The sequence below is a fragment of the Anoplopoma fimbria genome, chromosome 16 (genome assembly GCF_027596085.1).
Source record: "Anoplopoma fimbria isolate UVic2021 breed Golden Eagle Sablefish chromosome 16, Afim_UVic_2022, whole genome shotgun sequence".
Taxonomy (NCBI): domain Eukaryota; kingdom Metazoa; phylum Chordata; class Actinopteri; order Perciformes; family Anoplopomatidae; genus Anoplopoma; species Anoplopoma fimbria.
Window position 1 is genome coordinate 8,759,398 of NC_072464.1, and position 19,125 is coordinate 8,778,522.

At 39.1% G+C, this 19,125-nt stretch overlaps 1 protein-coding gene across 1 annotated transcript in view; it reads right to left on the reverse strand.

The window, feature by feature from the left end:
- The window catches only part of cmss1 (cms1 ribosomal small subunit homolog), a 30,627-nt gene extending 28,360 nt beyond the window's left edge, over nucleotides 1–2,267 (reverse strand). Inside the window, exon 1 of the mRNA XM_054615076.1 lies at nucleotides 2,139–2,267. Coding sequence (XP_054471051.1) covers nucleotides 2,139–2,187 — 49 coding nt within the window. The 5' untranslated portion in view covers nucleotides 2,188–2,267. The remainder of the gene's footprint in view (nucleotides 1–2,138) is intronic.
- Between the last annotated feature and the right edge of the window lie 16,858 nt (nucleotides 2,268–19,125).

Below are 19,125 nucleotides of genomic sequence, written 5' to 3' on the forward strand. Positions count from 1 at the left end.
GGAGCGTGACAGATGCCTCATGAAAAACGTTGTCATTACTGTGAGCATTAAGCCAAAAGACACATCACCATAAAAGTCATACTGCTTCTTACAAATCTCCTCCTCACTCTTATGACTTCAAAGTCAGTTCCATGCACTAACAGACTTCAACTCTCCTTTTCTGTCTTGTCAATTTTCAGTCAGCCTCTGGGAGACAAATGTAAGCACTGATGGGATGCGAGTCAGTCAAGTGGGCAACCTAGAAGAACAAAGAGCTGTAGACGTCTCTCAATAGAGTCTATAGATTTATATGGTAATGACGTATATAAATGATTTATTTAAAAAGGACAAAATGCATGTGATCCCGTCTCATTACATCAGGGGGCGGCTAAGTGTCTAGGCTGTCAATAAAAAGCCGTATATTCCACTTTCGAAAGTGCAACATAACGACATCTTTACACAAAAAAAACAGATGCTTCACAAAAAATTAAACAAACAAACATCAGGTGAAAAACCCTGCACAGATATGTATGCCTCCTCCCTCTAATCAGATTCCTTTGGGGTCACTAAAGAAGCCTGGTCCAACAAGGATTCCCAAGACCAAAGGATCAACTAATAGAAGATGCAACAGGGCTCTCAATGGATAAGAAAAATGAAAAACTCCCTCAGTGCATACAAGACAAACACTAATCTGAAAAGACATGTTTAGCACTGCATACTCATGTACAAAATAATAACTTTCATAATAACATTTTCCCGATTAAATTCAAGAATTGTGATTGTAACGCCAAGGAGTATCAGGAGGATATTAAAACATAAAACATGAACAAGCACTATTAAATGATTATTGAATAATATATACATCTATCATTAGCATTTGTCACGCAGGGTCAAATTAATTCTTCAATTACTGCTGCCCCTAAATCTCTGAGTCGATTAGTTGACTAATCGGTCATTACGGCCTTTGGCGACTAAGATTTCTTATTAGTTGTTTAGTCATAGTTTTATGGTTTATTTTTATACTTATGAACACATCTCTGGTAAACACAACATTTAAAGTGGTTGAGGACAGCCCTAGCTTCATTGCATGACAAAAGTTAAACAACTGCAATAAAAATCCATATGATTCTAAAAACATAAAAAAGAAAAACGTGTTACAAATGAGCAAAAAGAAAGTGATGCAACTACCCAATCAACAGTCAGTCAATTTAATGCTGCTGCTCACCTGTATAGGTAAAAAGCTCAGAGGCCATTTATTTTAAAAGGTAATAGGGGTACTTTTCTTACCCACAGTACAAACAGTTGCTTATTTTGCGTTACATTAAAATGTAACACAAATTTGTGCATCAAACATGCTTCTGTGCAGTTTGACTGAAGAACACACTATTTGGTTTTCAACCCTTTAACAATAAATCATTTTAGAACCTCGTGTAACTAAAAATGTCAGAAACACAACATATCCCAGTGAAATGTAGTGAAGCAGACGTATAAAGTTAAGTTGTTTAAAATGGAAATACTCAAGTGAAGAGAAAGTAACATCAAGATTGTACTGAAGTAGGCAACAGTACTTTAGTAAAGTTGTTTTTGTATGTTATGCAAGAGAGAGAGAGAGAGAGAGAGAGAGAGAGAGAGAGAGAGAGTATAGTATATAGCTTGTAATAACGTCAATCCCCTAAAGTACTGACTTTAACCTGTGACTTTAACACATCCTGAGACTCAGTAACACATTGCTGTTCAAAGCAATCGGGCACACAACAGGACTGCCCTCTGTTGGTGTGCAGAGTGCATGGAGCTATACAAGGGAAGGTTTCTCTGTTGATGTGTAGAGATGAGGATCGGCCCAATGAATAGAAGAGAGTTATGTATAGAGAAGCGCTAACTGTTAAGGTTAAAGGTCACAGGGCATGACAGACAACGCGAGAGCAACACTGACGTTACCGTAAATATTCACTGTCATGACTCACGCAGACAGACTAACACACGTGTTTACACATCCTCTGCAGGCTAGCTAACGTTAGCTTACAGTTAGCAACCCACGTTTCTCCCGACAGCTTACGAGCTAATGCTAAGAATGTTCTGATCGGGATGAACCACGACCTCCCGGACCACGTGTTTCATAAACGCTACAAAATAAAAGAGACTAAAGTCGAGCAAGATACCTGATTTGCCCTCGTGTGCCCACCACTCGTCACCCAAGTCGTCTCCCATCTTCCTCAAACTGGCCGTCTGTCCAATCCGAATCTACCGCTGAGACACAGCGTGCTAGGGGTGTGTTCAAAAGCAGCACGTTTACAACACGGAGTGTGTGGCTTGAAATGTTAATGGCACACACACAACTAAACCAGGTTCTCCCACAACACAATTCAATTTACATTATGACAGATATTCGTTGGGTTTGGCAGAGACAACTTCATAAGAATATACTCTAATTGTGTGTGAAGTAAGCCTCTTCTTTCCGATGTCAGGCCACTGTATTGTAACGTTTTCCATTCACAAATTAAATATAGTCTCATGAGTGCTGTTTGCTTCTCCTTTTAACTTCTGTTTTACTTTTATTTTATTGTTTGAACTGTTGCCCTAATGACATTCAAGGCCTAAAGCTAATATGCACTTTATTAACCGTTCGGCCCAAAGCAACTGTTCAAATAAAACCAGAACATGGCTCTGACTCACACATTTTAAATGCTGCTATTGCAAGACCTCTTTTTATTTTATTTTTTTTACTTCATCATGAGATGAGCAAGCAAAATAAATCCAAAATTGAGCTTGTAGCATATTGTTGAAGCTGTTAAATGTCTGCTTTTAATAGAGAAGAGAAAGCAGGGTGTCTAGGCAACAGTGTTGGCTATGACAAAACCGTTCAATTTAGAAAAAATAGAACATGTTTACTGTTGTCTGGGTATCTGGTTAATTAAAAATAATCTGTCTATTATCTGTTTGGGGTACAGGCACATAATTGATGACAGCAATGACTATATTTGCCCACACTGAGACCTCAAAAACAGAAAGGATTTCACAATCAAAGTTGTGGGTCTGGGGGTAGGCCTACTCTGCAACAGCATTTGTATGTTGATGTATGATGTTTGTATTTTTATTTTATTTTTAAAACTTAATCCACCCCTTTGGCGTGAACTTGTTTTTATTCATTCATTCATTTTAGGAGTATTACTTTCTCTTAGTTCTGTTAATTTCTCTCTCCGTCTCTCACTCACTGATGGCCCGCAGCTTGACATGGCACCATTTCACTCTGAAACCTGAAGCCTGTTATATCCAATGGCTTTTCGCTGCTTCAAGCAAAGGCTTTGAGACGCACAGAGACCCATTGCTATAAACACATTGCCTGCAAAACCACTGTTCCCTTTCCTCCTCTACTGCGTTGAGTGTCATGTTTTTCTAGTTTTTTCAGACGAAAGATAAAAATAGTTTTAAATTATCGCACCTCTCCTCAATAACACACTTGGCCCAGGCAGGCAAACAACTCAAGCAAGAGGCAGGCTTTAGTGCTTTACGATTTCCCTCCTGCTTTGATGCTAATAGATGTGGTAGAAACAGTGGGACAGTTTAGGGTTGATATGAGGTCCATTCAAGTGATGAACTATATAATTCAATAGCACAAAAACAACATGTTTTGTTTATACCTTGTTTTGACTGTTATTTCTTTGTACATACTGTGAAAAGACATTCCCCATATAGTGGACAATAAAGCATGAATCTGAATCTGATTGCAAAAAGTCAAAAGATTTACTGAGGCTTAGGCGCACAAAATCCACAATAGTTTACACAAAGCAGAAGAAAAGCAAACATATAGTGTCTGTAAATTAACCAACAGATAATGTCTAAGCCCAGTGTTCCCTCTCAGAAGCTGAGAGCACTAAGCCATGTAGAGCCTGTCTCTATATGTTTTTCTGCTCTATGTGTGCTTTTAATTTTGTGCCAAAACAAATTTTTCAGGTAATAATTTTATTTTGCATTTATAAAACGCCCCCTCTCCACCACATAGTACCATATCATTAAACATGTTCTGCAAGTGATAGAGGAATAAAGGCAGATCCTTTTGGTTCACTTACTTTTGTTGTCTCTGACGCTTAATTAGATGCCAAATATAGGATCTCTATAATCATATTTAGCCTATAGAACTCAAATGTTAACCTTTTCACAAACGACATATGCAATTATAGGACAACTCCTCATTATTTATTATCAGGGGATATTTCCATAGAGGAGGAGAGCAGTGACCTACTGTTCTACTGAGTGATTCTCCATAGAGTACATTACAAAACACATCCTTACATCTTCTGTCATTATGGTTTGGCCAGGGTGGTCTTATTTTCCAACACACAGAAGAAAGGATAGAGAAGAGAAAAGAGGAGGAGGAGGACGTGTTTGGAATTGTGCCCTCTTCTCTGCAGCTGTAGCAGAGAGGAGGGACAGGTCCTCTGGGAGTAATTGCATGCTTTTTTGTATTTCTGTCGGAACAACACATTTCTGCCTGGTGGAGGCTGTGAGATGTTTGATTAAAGCTTTGCCACACAAAAAAAAGAACAGACTGATTACTGGGGAAATTATAAAAAGGGATCAGAATGGGTATGGTGTATGACCCTCAAAATGGGGGGAGAAAACAAATCAAGAAAGAGAGAAAGGAAGGATGCAGTTAACACATTGTGCTGAGGTCTGCCAACATTCAGGCAGGACAATGGAATCTGAATGGCAGCTTTGTATGTAATTAAGCATCATTCCTGTAAAACACAGGCCTCTTCCTCATTTGCCATTCTCTCTGTTCAGCGTTTGGCTGCATTTTTACTAGGAACAATATGCTGTACAAAGGCACATTCCTTTTCTCTAGAGCCCAGGGGAACTTGTGAAACTTTAAAATTGGCATACCTTGCATTTATCAGCCAACCTGCAGTTGAAAGAGACAGAGCATTTAAAAAATGGTAAACTGCACAAGGAAGGTCACTTTCTTAAACTACAAGTAAAACAATCTAACAGGAACATTTGTGAATGTTAAGACAAGATGGAAATGACCCTCATTCTTTGAAAAAGATAAGATAAAACCTTATATTTATCCAAAGAGAAATTGCCATTTCAGCAGAAGAGGTTGAGGTAAAGATTGTGATGGTAGAAGCATTTGCTGATGGGAAGGAATCAATGTTTTTAAATTTAGTTTACATTTCGGGAAACACACATATTCAATTTCTTACCAAAAGTTAGATCAGAAGATCCATATCACTCTTTGATTGACAACATATTCCCCCCTAAAACCACAACTTGGTACTATAAAACATCAGTTTTTTAAGCAGATTAAATCACAGGTTCTGAACCTTTTGTAACTTAATGGCCCCGTTATGTTAGCTTAATAAAATCAGAAGACCATCAATATTTGAGAAGCAACATAACTGGGTTGTGAATAAATGTTGTTCCTCTGTCAGCTGTAATGACCAGAATAAATATTCTTCTTACCCTCACCCATCATTGCCTGCCATTATTAATCCAAATGTAATGTATTTAGGGTCACATTTCCTCACCACATGCTTTGGAGCTTTTACTGGCACAAGGTTTTCTCCTACATCCCTTTTTGTTTCAAAACCCATCCATTATGTCAATTAACCATCAGTGGCTAAAAACACGTTTGTCTCTCCCTGATGATGTGCGAGATATTAAAACGCAGACTAACTGAAACCCGAGAGATAACGCTTTGTTTGAAATAATGTCTTTTTTTATTTATTGAATGCTTAAGCAAAATATAAAACTATTTTTGTAAATTGCCCAAAAATATAAAAAAAATGTATCTAACCATTTGGCAGTGCCTCATCGGCCTACTAGATGGCCCTCACACTTGTGGGTACTGACCCAGTGGTTGGAAATAGCTAAATTAAAGTAACAGAATAAAATGTGTACATTTTTTTGTACAAAGAGAAAGGCTAGTTCCCCTGTTTCTAGTTTTTATGCTAAGCTAAGCTAACCAGCTGTTATCGGTAGCTTCAAATGTAACAAACAGATTTTGTAGACTGTTATTGATCTTCACAGTTTGAGTGTTGTAGCAACACAGGGTAAAAAAAAAATCTAAACACAAAGAGATCTAAACTGAGACAAAGAAGAAAGTTGTGAGAATGCAGAAAAAGAGTGAAGATGAACATCAGTGTAATTACAGGCGGACAGCTGTCTCCTCTGGCCTCTGTGATTGCACGCTGTGGAGCATTGGTGTTAATGTGTTTGTTTTGTTGTAAGCAGCTGTTCCTCCACCTTTTTTTTTCTTCGTTTTAATGATCACAAGAAAATGTTTATTTTTGGTTTAAATTCTCCTTATTTTTGTGTCTTCTTTTTCTGCTGAATGTGGAGAAAGAGAGGGAGGATAAAGGAAGTGAGAACGGACACAGCTTAATTATTGCTTTGAAAAAGTTCAGTGCTGATTACCACACATCCAAAAAGGCATCTGTTTCCTACTTATTCTCATGCCATGGCTTTTCCACTGGGATGAACGTACACCTTCTCTTCTTCAACTTAGATCTGTACAGTAACTCTTTTGATTTCTTCTCCTTTGTTGAACATATAATTCAGTTTTGTTCGTTTGTATCTTTGAGCTTGAGCTGCACTGATAATGTCTGCATCGTTTTTTCAAACCAGCAAGCAGATTGTTTGGGGGCTTGGGAAGCAACGTGATATTGTTTTTTTGTAGTCTATAAGGGCAAAATGATGAGTTAGATGACAATAGATTACTTTACTCGTCTAATTGTGGTATAACCTTGTCTAATTAGTAAACAACTATCCAAGAAGAATAAAGTATCTACGTTTACTAAAATAGCCCTCTCAATTTTAATGAGGTTTGAAATACAAAAGTGATGATTCAAATGAATATAGAATAAAATACAGTAACTGTCATGTTGATATGCCACAGCTAGAACGGGGGGGTCAGCGAGGTAGTAAGCAGCCTGACAGCAAGTATGCGACCAGGTGCAAATAAACAGGAAGTGACCTTGAGCTTTCCAAAACTTCACCACACATATACGCTTCCCATGCCGGTCTCCAAGTTACAACTGTATTCATGAGCATCTGGCCGAGCTTGACCCGCATGGAGATGTGCTGCATTCTAAACACTAACATCCATTTGTTGCATTTGCTCTCTGTCATTTTTTTGTTTTCAAGGCTATAAACATATATTGACACAAATTTGATATGCTGAATATATTGGAATACACATTATATACGTCAGTCTAACACATTTCTATACAATAGTAGACTTTTGTCTGTAAGCATCAGTTTGTTGTCACGTGTACACTGCAGGCAAAAAGTGTGTGTGCCCTCAGATGAGATTAACATGCCTTCCTGTAAATGTGTCAGGGGGGGTTAGAGGTAAGACAGACGGTATCTCAGAGCAGGCATCGTTGTGGCGAAGGTCCCAGTTACTGTCATCCTCACCAACTGTCTAACCACATGGGCTTGGCCGCACCTGATGGAAGTTTTAAGGCCACACACAGCAGAGTGTGCTGGAGAAGAAGCGACAGCTCAGAAGTTACATCATGACATGTTGTCAGGTCGAATCTTCTAGTTATGTGTCGGCTTTTCAAAACACCATAGGGTCAGTATTATTTGAGTTTTCAAACATGTAAAGCCACCACTGACGCAATGTTGTCTCATGTTGCTGTAGCTGAGGTGTTGCTGATGTGACCTAGTGCAAGCAGAGCTATAGCCAGGACTTTGGAAACACTGAGGCCATGATGTCATGTTTAATGGCCCAGGGACTGCAAAATGCTAAGCTAAAGGAAGGGGGGATATGTAATGTATTATTTATAGCTATATTTTCATTACTGTATAATCACCGCAGATAAGTGTAGTTGTGTTTTTGTTACCTTAGAATGAGACCTGAATCTCTGATCGAATTTTCGGCGGCATTGTTGTTAATCTAGGAGCAGAGGAAAAATAATCCATGGAGAAAGAACTCTTTTGATGTACCTGACATATAAATGTTATACAATGTAACGTCCAGATTTCTCCAGAAGAACCCTTTTTTAAGAAATTTCGACGAGCCACCAATAAAAGAGTATTTGAGAGGAATCACAAAATTTTACATTTACTTATTAAATGAACAGCTCATTTATTTCTTTATATTTTCTGTAAATGGTATCCCCCTGAATTGTGTAATAAAGTTATTACAAAGCCTCCCCTGCTTTGTCAAGTATGCATTGCAAAAAAATATCAGCCCTCCTTAAAAGACCCAACATGTGCGAGTTGATATAAGTGATAGCAAAGGGCCAAATCGTAATCCTAAATTTATGTTCAAAGCTTTTCAGAGAATGAATAATGGTGCTGCTAAAACAAATTGTTGCAATCAAAACTGACCTTAGTTCTCAAGAGATCGCACATTTGAATGCCAAATTTGTGTTTCTTACTCAGACCTTTTGTTTCCAGCAGATGGAACAGAATAGAAGTTCCCCTGTGTGACACCTCTGAATGTATGGACACAGCCTGTTGACGGTGCAGACGGCAGAGACTCTCCAGTGTGGGTCGAGTGACATGACATCTTGTCCCCTCTCTAATTATGGTAAGTGATGAAAGTGATTGCTGTTAGCTACAGAAGTGACAGTGTTAAAGGGTGCAGGGCCACCCACACAGCTGGGAGCTTGGAGACACATACATATTTGGCCTCAACACGCACGTCACCGAAGGGACACAGTGGCACACAACAAGGTGAGAGGGGATTTCTGGGTAATGCACCTGTCACATAGGACCTTGCTGCCTGTGTGCTGTTATGTGACCCAGCAGAGCAAGGCCAGGACAGTTGGAAAATGAAAAAAATACCTGTGTTGTTGACTAAATGAGATGTGACTTCTAGCATACAGGCTGAATTTCAATTGACGACTTTCTGTATCTTCAGAAAAGGTTAATGTAATGTTATATGGATCTCATTTTATGACGCAAAATGTTAACTCTCTCATCCTAGAATCTGAAAACTATATTGATTGGATCTTTTGAGTATTTGCTGAATATAACCCTAATTAAGATACAAATGAGTTGAACTTCCATCACAATACATTATTACTTTGAGAAGTAGGATGCTTTTGTGCGTTCACTCTATTGTGAAAATTGTATAAAACTTATGACTTCTGGTGACTAGTAGTTCTCTTGAATACCTTTCCTGTAAGTCGCTTTGGATAAAAGCGTCTGCTAAATGACTGTAATGTAATGTAATGTAATGTTCACTCTATTGTGAAAATTGTATAAAAGTTTAGGGAACTTGATACACATACAATCACCTCACTACATTCAAATCATACACTGTATAACAATTGAAAATTTCCCTTCCACTTCATGCACTTCGTGAGCAGCAAATGTACAGAACATACTGTGCAAGCTCATTGTCAGGCTATCACTAGCCATCAGTAGCAATTGCTCAGGAACTCAGGGTGAAGGTTATTGAATTTGATGTCAAATGTTAGGTCAAATGTACGTCTTTATCGATTGCTGGCCTACGATGGAGAGTTGACATTTCCACAAATCTGATTCAAACCGTGTTTACAGTCTACCTCTGACTTCATATTTTCTGTTGTGAAACTACTCAGAATTGTAGTAGGATAGATAGGATTGTATCTGTCAATGGAAGGCTGATGCTTAATGGAAGGCTGATTCTATTGTAACGGAGTAAATTAATTCCTTCATGGTAAATGATCACAATGAATACGCTTTCGTGTCCTGTGTGCAACCATCAGCGTTGACTTATTTTCTGTAGTTTGTTGGTTACTGACTGTTTCAGCGCTCTGATTGTTGCTGCATTGTGGGTTGAAGTCCCAATGTGTAAAAAATGAGGATGTCCTCTGTTTTGTGCATGCTGGAAATTACATAAAAGATGTATGAGATGCAACATGAAATTTAAATAACTTTGAAGTTCCCTATACACTGCAGGTAATTTATTTTATAGCAAGAAAGTGTAATAATTAGCATTTAAATTAAAGTTCTCTATCAGTTGGATTTTGCTACTTGGTTTGTACAAGCGACATGAGAGTCTCCATATAGTAAAAGCCTTGTTTATATACCCTCGGATAGGCTGTGTGTCTATTTCTTTAATTTTATTTAAGAAACTAGATGAATGAATGACAGATGCTGAAATAAATTAGTAGGCTAGTTGTTTATTAGCTTTATTTTACTTGCAGTAGAAAAAAACACGTTGATTGGAAAAGATATGAGCTCAGATTGTATTACAAAACAATGTGTCAAAATTTGATCAATTTCACATGTACTGGAAACTGACTTAGCCTGAAGTGAAGCTAAGCCTGAAAACTTCCTTGACAAAGACTAGGCTATAACTTTGCATGGTAAGGTAGTTCAAGCTGTTTAACCTCTTTTATAAAACAGAACTTCCCCCATAAAGTACTTAGAGAAACGTCTCTTGAGTGACATTGTTTTCCCAACCACTGTTTCAAAGGTCAAGAGTGAACTAAAGCTTTTAGCCAACATGGATGAGAAATATTGAAAGTGCTAAGGGAAAGGGAAATTTGTAAATCTACATATTCCATTACTGCTCAGTAAAATTATGAAATATGATTGCAAGCTCCAAAACAGCAACTAAATAAACTTTGTGGTGAAACAGTTTTCTATTAATCATCATTAAAAAAAAAATCATAAAACTCATAATTTATTGAAAGGAAAGCAGATGGCCATTAAACAAAAAATGTCCATGTACATTACAATAAGTGACTCTTTTTAACTTATCTGGGAGTACATTTGAAGAAATATTGTAAACTTTTGTATACTGTAATACATGTTTTCAATGTTTTTTAAAATATTTTTCGAGACAAAAGAAACTTTTGATAAACCACCAGCAGTGGTTTTCAACCTATTGTATCTTAATGCCCACTTAATTGTTGAAATCAATAATTCCCAAATAAATGAGAAAAAAACACATGACAAAAAAGGAGGAAAAATTAACTGTGATGACCATAGTAGATTATGAATCCAAATGTAATGCTTTTTACTGGCGCAGGGTTTTCCCCCACATCACTTTTTTGTTTAAAAAACAATCAGTTTTGTGTCGCTGCATCAGAAGTAACGTTAGCGAGCGAGCTGCTTTTTATTTATATAACTAGCTTCATAAATTACCTCAAATTGTTCTTTTTATTAGGAGATTGGTAGCATGTTTATGCCCTCTCAACGGCTCTCAACTTCCTGCCATAATTGCGCTAACAACGCAAATAACGGAGAAAGTGCTAACAGAGCTAACAGTGTTTACCTGAGGGGGAACCGGAGAGTGGGTTCGTAGACGTTGTTCCACTATATCTTTACATAGCAAATGGTTGTTCGCTGCTTTTTTGCTTCTCTGAATATATTATAGCAAACTTTTAATCAAAACATTTGGCAATACCTCCGCGGCCCAATAGGTGGAGCTTTAGCTGATTTATAACATGGTGCACAGTTGTAAATCTGTCGTGGTTCAAAGTCATTTATATAATCAGAAGCTGGATCTGGGCCGTGGTTAAAAGCCTTCTTTCACCTTTTAAAGTCTGAACTGAGAACAGCATGATCACATTAGGCTTTCAGTAGTGGAAGATTATGAGAGGGTAACAAATACTTTTTATTCCACCTGAAATGAAGAAAAGCTGTTTCTCTCTAACCCAGCCATCATGCAAAACACTACAGACAATGTTTTTTTGTTTTTATGAAATAGAGAACACAAATTGTGAATTCATGTTTGGATAATCAGTTTGTAAAGAATGCCATGATTTTACAAAACATATTTTAAAACCCTCCTCTGTCTAATTGAACATGCAAAGAATACATTAAAAAGTTTTGTTTCATCAGTAACCTTAAGATATAATTCATTTTGATCTAATTGCCCTTATGTAACGTAATGGTAGCAACCCATTTGCTTAAAATATCTGCATATTTCATTTCTCAAATGGACATTACTTACATACAGTAAATGCATAATAACCGGTAATCATAATCACGGAAAAACATACATGCTAATGCTCTTAGGGTTTCCTCTGTACCCCACCCCCAATACTGCACTATATACTTTATGTAAATCACTCATGAATGCATGAGCTTAGTGAGATATCGCACATGGGGATGATAAGACAGGAAATGAAAGAATGAGGAGAATGCAAGAGAGGAGCAAAGAGAGAGAGACTGAGAGGGAGAGAGAGAGAGACTGAGATGGAGAGAGAGAGAGAGAGAGAGGATGGAGGTTGAGTTTAACTTGGAGCAAAGCAGTAAGAGGGGTAAGTCAGGATGTCCCGCAGGTCATGAATAAAAGACGAAAAGAATAATTTGGGCGATTCTCAGCCTGGTACAGAACGTCACAGTGTGGATATCAAAGAGATTAGTAAGATTGAATCGCATCTCTCTCCTTTTCTTCTCCTTTTTTTTGTTTTTATTTCTCTGAAAAGTAACATACATATACTGTACATTTTCCCAAGACACCACAGCCGCGCGCTGAACTTTAATATGGTTATCTTGTAGGTGCAGTCACCACTGGGAATTTGCATGGTGCAAATTAGGTTGGATCTCATCATTAGAGAAGCTATTAGCCCCTCACTACCGCCCTCTGTAAATCTGTGTCTATGTGTGTGTGTGATGTTATCAAGGAAATCTCTGCTCCACTAGTACATCATGTTCTCTTCATCAAAAAAGAAAAAGCCTGGCTCTCATATGCTCACAAATGAACTTACTTTCTTGACTTAAGCAAAATATTTTTATTAGAGATTGTTGTATTATTGCTCTGATATAGAAGCTCAGTGTGTTGCTAAAAGGAGGGAATCCTTAATAAGTACAGCAGCAATTCATTTTCTGATCTAGGTGGAGATAGTTACTGTGAGGGACCACGCTGTGGTTTCTAAAAAGATGTTCCTAAGAGGAAGATTTATCTTGTCACTGTTCTCTGAAGGCCCCTCGCTGCTTATTACCATTTTACACTCGGTTCTTGAGCAGCTGTTTCCATTGATAACAAATTGATGTATTTGTCTGTAATAGTAGGATGATGGGAGGACCTTAACTCATGCAGACACACACAGACTCATAACCGCTGTATGCTGATTCAGAGAGACAGTTATCTAGTCCCCACTTTACATCTGTAAATATTCTATGAATGGTAACTGAAACCCCTGCATTGAAACGTTGAGTGTCATGTAATATTTTTCTATGCCAACTAAAAACTTTATCTCAGGAAAATGTCCCACAAGCTCTTGCTATGGGGAGTAGCATTTTACAAGTAGCTACACAATAGATTTAATTTTTTTTGCTGTTCTTGCTGCCAGCTGTGTTAAGAATAGAAAAGCACACTGCCTATAGAATCTACTAGAATAGTACTACATCTACATAGTGTTAACAATAGAAATACCAGCTTCAAGCCTCCCCAGTGATTGTAGTATTGCTTTGTCTAATGTGCTTTTACAGCATGAATCTCCTACAAGTCAATAATTTCTTAATTTCTCCTCAGATCATTTAAAGATCTCTTTTAATAACTTAAAGACTAACACCATCAGGAAAAAATGCAATGTGGTATCAAGCTATTCATGTCAATTTGTCATTTTAGCAAACATTATGAAATTACCTTATTGACAGATGTGACTGAATTCATCCAACAGCAAACACTGAGATTTTTGCATATTTATGATTGTTGGTTTATTCATATTAAAGTGGCTCTGCGCCAATTTCATATTCATATTCTCTTGACTTAGTCACAGAAATAACTACTGTGACTCCCATATCCCACTGTACTTAACTGCCCAGAACCAAACTGAAGACTAGGGGCTAACTGGTGAACATTGTGTAGCATTTAACAGCTAAAGAGCCAGATATTTCCTTCAGAAGTTGGTGGAGACCAAACACAGAGCTAAAGGAGAGTGAATATCGAACCGTTTACCAGGTAGCCAGAAAAACCCATTTGCTCTCCAAAAGAAGTGATGACTGGATGTGTAAATAAGCTTTTTTTTGCCATTTCAACCTTAAAGATATGTCAATGTGTGTGTCCACAACTTATTTCTGCTGCCCACATGTGGCCAACAAGATCAGTTATGGCGAGTTTAAGTTTTCTACTCTTTTACACATAAAGTATGACTCATTTTTGGGGGGGCATTTTGTTTATTCAATCATCTTTTATAAATAGGCATCACTGTGATATCACATTTTTGGATCAAATCTAATTTGAAACTATCTACCTCCTCCTTTGACAAAAAAAGAAGGTCTTTATGGATGATAAAAGATACCATACTGCCGCACTGGCAAAGTGTAACTAATCATGTCAGATTAGTTTCTTGGCTCGAAGGAGGTGTAAATGGAAAGAGGGAAGCTTGGCAAAGGCGGTGGAGAAAATTATTTGAGGGAACTGAGTTGGTGTTTATTTCCCCTCAGCCACAGTGGAGCGGCTTATTCGGGATGCCACCAGCAGATGGAGCTGAGATCCTCTCAATGCTCCAGGGGTAGCTCTGCAGCATGAGTACATTAGTGTGGGTGTTTGCATGTTTGCTTGCATGCGTGTGATTATGAACATTGATATTATTTAAAGGGATTTTAAAAGGGTAGATGGAAGTTTTGATACCAGGATGTGTGTTGTGTGTATGTTTTTGTAGAGTTGCTCCTGTCCACTCCCATGAGGTCAGACTTTTCACTTGCCTGCGTGCAGAAGTTTCCCTCTTTGAGCTGTGTACTTTTGTTGAAGGTCAGAGTAGGACCGAGTGTTCAGAGGCAAACTTCTTTAAGCAGCGTCTCTACAGGCGCCTGTGGTGAACTGGCACTTCAGACGCTGGGTTCAGGGGCTGAGTTAGGGGGTTAGTTCTGCACAGTGGGACCAGAGTTGGCTTTCGACGCAGGGCGAGCATGCCTTTTCTCTCTGCCTTTGCCTCGTATTCTATCTTCCTCTCACATGCTTGCCCCGGTGTTTGCCTATCAGCCCTCTGGCCCTGAGGAGCATCTGTGCCCCTCCTCATTCCCCATATGCCCTGTGCCTTTAAGCCTGGCCCCCAACGCTGGAGCCGATCACTTATTCATCAGCAACATGAATTAACAATTGTCTATTTTCCATCACACCAACAACCTGATGGTTGATTTCACTCCTGACCTGCTTCTGGTTATACTTGTACATCACGCAAACACACAGATGGCACATGGGGAGTGAAAACCTCAACATGTCGACATGCAGACAGAGAAAGAAGTTATCAGCGGAATGAATACACAATGAGCAGGGCGGCCCAGATTGCAACATGTTACGATATTCTGAGCGTTAATATAGAATTGAGTACCTGAGCAGAGAAATAAGTTGCTCTCCCTCTGTGTGTGAGTTGTTATCTGAGCTTCTGTGTGCTCTGTTTAGAGTTCCGTCCAAACATTGTCGCAAAAAAAGCCTAGCACCCACCCTCGAAATTCCCTGTTGCCTGTTGTTTGTACTGTCAGCACCGTTAGCGCCGTTAGCTGCTAGCACCTTTAGCTGCTAGCACCTTTAGCTGCTAGCACCTTTAGCTGCTAGCAAATGTTGCCATGTTGAGAGCTGTGTAGAGACGCTAGATATGCTCTGAATTTTTGTATTTAGCACCTTTAATACTGTAGCACTTTACAATTCCACATGAGGACACCAACCTACGATAAAAAATACTTATTGGCATAAACACTGGCATTAGGCAAAAGTTAGGCAATGCAAAAGAGATGATGAAGGTTAACACATTTAATTGAAGATAGTTTGAGGCTTCTGATGCTGAGTCACATCCTCTGCGAACCAGTCACCATGTTGCTGTCAAACTTCAAAACTGCTCCTTGTGCTGCTGCTGTCAGCTGTCATTTCACTGCCACATTTATGCGGCCCAACTCCAGGTTTGATAAGAAACGGCTATGGGTCCATCCAGTGAGCTCATCAGAAATCCTGGTCAAATCCCTCCAGATTTTCAGCCATCGTTCTGCACATCACCGCAGGTGTCTAGACTCCATTCAGGAGTTTTCCTGTATGTTTCATGGCGTGACTAACCGTGTGAAATGATGATGTCACAATGGAGTCAAATTGTCAAAGACTCATATATTTGTTAAGATTTTCCTGCGTTGCACATGATGTCAAATATGTTCATTTAATTTCACTTTAAGCTATTTTTTTCAGTTAGTATCTCTTGTTTTGAATGAAATGATTTGCTTGGGTTTGGTGTGGCATCAGTAGGAGAAGAAAATTGACTGAGAGGTTAAATGTTTTGATATCAACAATAAATAGAAATACACATAAAGGTACTGATTGGCAGATTTTGTAAACTTTAGCTTCAAATTTACACTGACAAGCGAATGAGCTTTTTTCTCTCTCTTTCTCTCTTTCTAAGGCCACAGTGCAGATTACATGGTGAAAATCATCACTGAACTCCTTGAGAAAGAAAGCAGCTACCATTCATGTGACACATAAAGAGCCATCTCTGAGTTGTATGAGGCATCAAAGGTGAAGTAAACAGACACGGGGAAACAGTTTGCATCCTTCATGTGCCTTCAAATAAAAACCTGGAAAATGTCGTACTGGTCATTGGCTGATTGCCCTACTTTGTACCTCAATGATTCTGTCGAAGACTGCAATATGTTGCCAGTGGGAAGTTATTGCTCATGTGGAGGATGGTAAGATCCTTGTGACTGCCATCAGTCCCTCGCTGCAGCAGAGAATACTCAGTGGGTGTGTGTGTGTACATGTGTGACAGGCTTAGAATGTTGAGATGTTCTTTCTTGATACATGACGCTTGTAAGCGGGTGATTAAAGGGAGTGTCTGTCTTTCCCCATGACAGTCCAAGGACATAGTTCAAAGCTTTGCCAGGTGTCAGTGGAGCCCTTTGAAGCCTCCTCCCTCACCCTTCTCAAAGGGTAGATGGAGGAGAATAGGTGGAGCTAGCTCCAGTGTTTTCACATTTCGCCATGCATCGAGCAGTGTTTACCTTGCTGGGAATAAAACTGCCCTCAGCTATAAGAGAAACTGCTCCCTTGATGTGAACCATCTTCACAGCCTCTGAACCTTCCTCCTTACATTAAATGCCTTGGCCCAGAGGCCCTGCCTGCATTGTGCTATTTAGCCTCTCCAAGCAACCCCTCCTTCCCTCCATCACCCACAAAACACTCCACACACCTCCATCACAGTATTTTAAGGGCAGGCTAGTGGCGCCCGGAGCCACATTAGCATGGCAAACTCGGCGTGACAGCAGTTTTGCTACAGTGCTGTTATGATGGAGTGAATATGCTCACAGTTTGCTCTGGGGGAAAGCGGTTCCCTCCAAAGTGTGTTATCATGTAGCCCAGAGTGGAGCTGGAGGGAAGGAGGGGGGGGTATAAGATTGGGAGGAGAGTGGGGATGGGAAAAGTGGATAGGGGCTGTGGGGTAGAGACTGGAGGTGAGCTAAATTCAAGTTCAAAGCCGCAGAACGTGACTGTGAGCCGAGAGTGAGCTGGGGAGGAGCTGCGATGCATGCAGACAGAGCACAGGGAGTTTGGATGGGGTGTGTGCCGGAGTGAATGGGCCTTGGCGGGTTGACAGTCACTCCACACATGAGTTTGAGTCAAAGAGGGGCCGACAGTGCCGGGCTTATTGAAAAAGACAGGGAGAACACTGCAATCAGCTCTTCCCCTCCTGTGAGTGCAAAATCACATGAAATAAATGGAGAGCACACAGAGCGCTGCCTCTGCAGTGAGACACGTGACGCCTGAAGTATCATTCAGATGTCCCCCTGTTGAATCATTACCTACTACTGATCTTATCTACTAGGAAATACTCATTTATACTAATCAAAGAGGAGTAGAAGAAGGGCGATGATAAAAGGTCAAGAATTTAGAATGAAAGTGTTCTGCAGCGTAATTGAAATTCTTCAGCATAATTTACATAAATGTGCCATTTTCTAATCTTAGAAGATGGCTAACTGGATTTAATGTTTCCAAAATGTTAATAGTAGAAAGTAAAATTGGCCTCTGAAATGATATAGAGTAGAAGTATTTAAGTACCATAATAAGAAAATACTGAAGAAGATTAAAAGTACCTCAAAATTGTACTTAAATACAGTACTTGAGCACTCGATAACATTACATTAGTCAGGGCGATGTGCATCTAGGAAACATTCTTCTTTAAAGATCCGTCATTCCCCCGGTAGATTTCTATATTTCCGTCTGTGATAACTTTATACCAGTCAGCCAAAGCATGAGCTGGATCTTTTCATTTCATGCTGGCCCAGACATATATATATATACAAAACAATCAAATGTAATTTACATACAAATACAGTGTGTTGAATTCATTGTATCTCATTTGTATCCATATTTCTTTTTCTAAGTCTCCTATGAATGTTATCCACTATATTTCCAAACCATCGTAGAAATATGACATGGTTGTAATTGCCACCTTAAAATAACTCCTGTTGCTTCCTTAATAATGATGTACTTGTGCTGTTAGTGCCACCTTCTAACCACAATGAACTAATCCCATGTTCTCTAGTTCACTTAGACCACTAATTTGTCCATATTCTCTCCCAGCTTACTGCTAGCATTCATTTTGTTTTCTCATCACTCTGTTCTGTAATTATTTTCTCGATGGAGAAGTGTAGGAAAAAGAAAATTACGTCTCACAGATGGGAGAGGAGGAAGGAGACACATCTAATAAAATGTCTAATCAATTTCAGCAATCAAAGGCAGTTGTAGCCTGTAGAAAATATTTATTAATTCACGGGCTAAATACATCTATAGCACAGCTGCAGTCTTTTTTCTTTATTCCTTGATTATTATAGCAACAAGCCAGGAGGCAGGTGTTCATTTTGGCAGGGAGCTGAAGTAGAAGTCTTCACAGTAATAGAGAACAATTACTAGCAGCTTCACTCAACTTCAAAGTTCTCTCTACATCATTAAAAACAGGTACTGCAACCTGTATCTAATATTGTTAGCTACACAGCCGTAGATGAACCTCATTTTATCTACAGTTTACACGACCCAGCTACATTCAGTGCTGGTACTTCAATAGTACGTTACACTGACTTGGAGGTAGAGGATGTCAGAAAAGGCTTCGTGCTGTAGCTCTTTCGGACTGATTGGCCACGTCGGTGATGCCGAGGCTATAGTTTGTCTTTCAATTGGCACTTTGCCCATTCACTTCATGTAAACCAGTGAGGATGCCTCCCCCTACTAACTGAGACTGAAACCCACTTGTTACCATAGCAGCACACAATGAA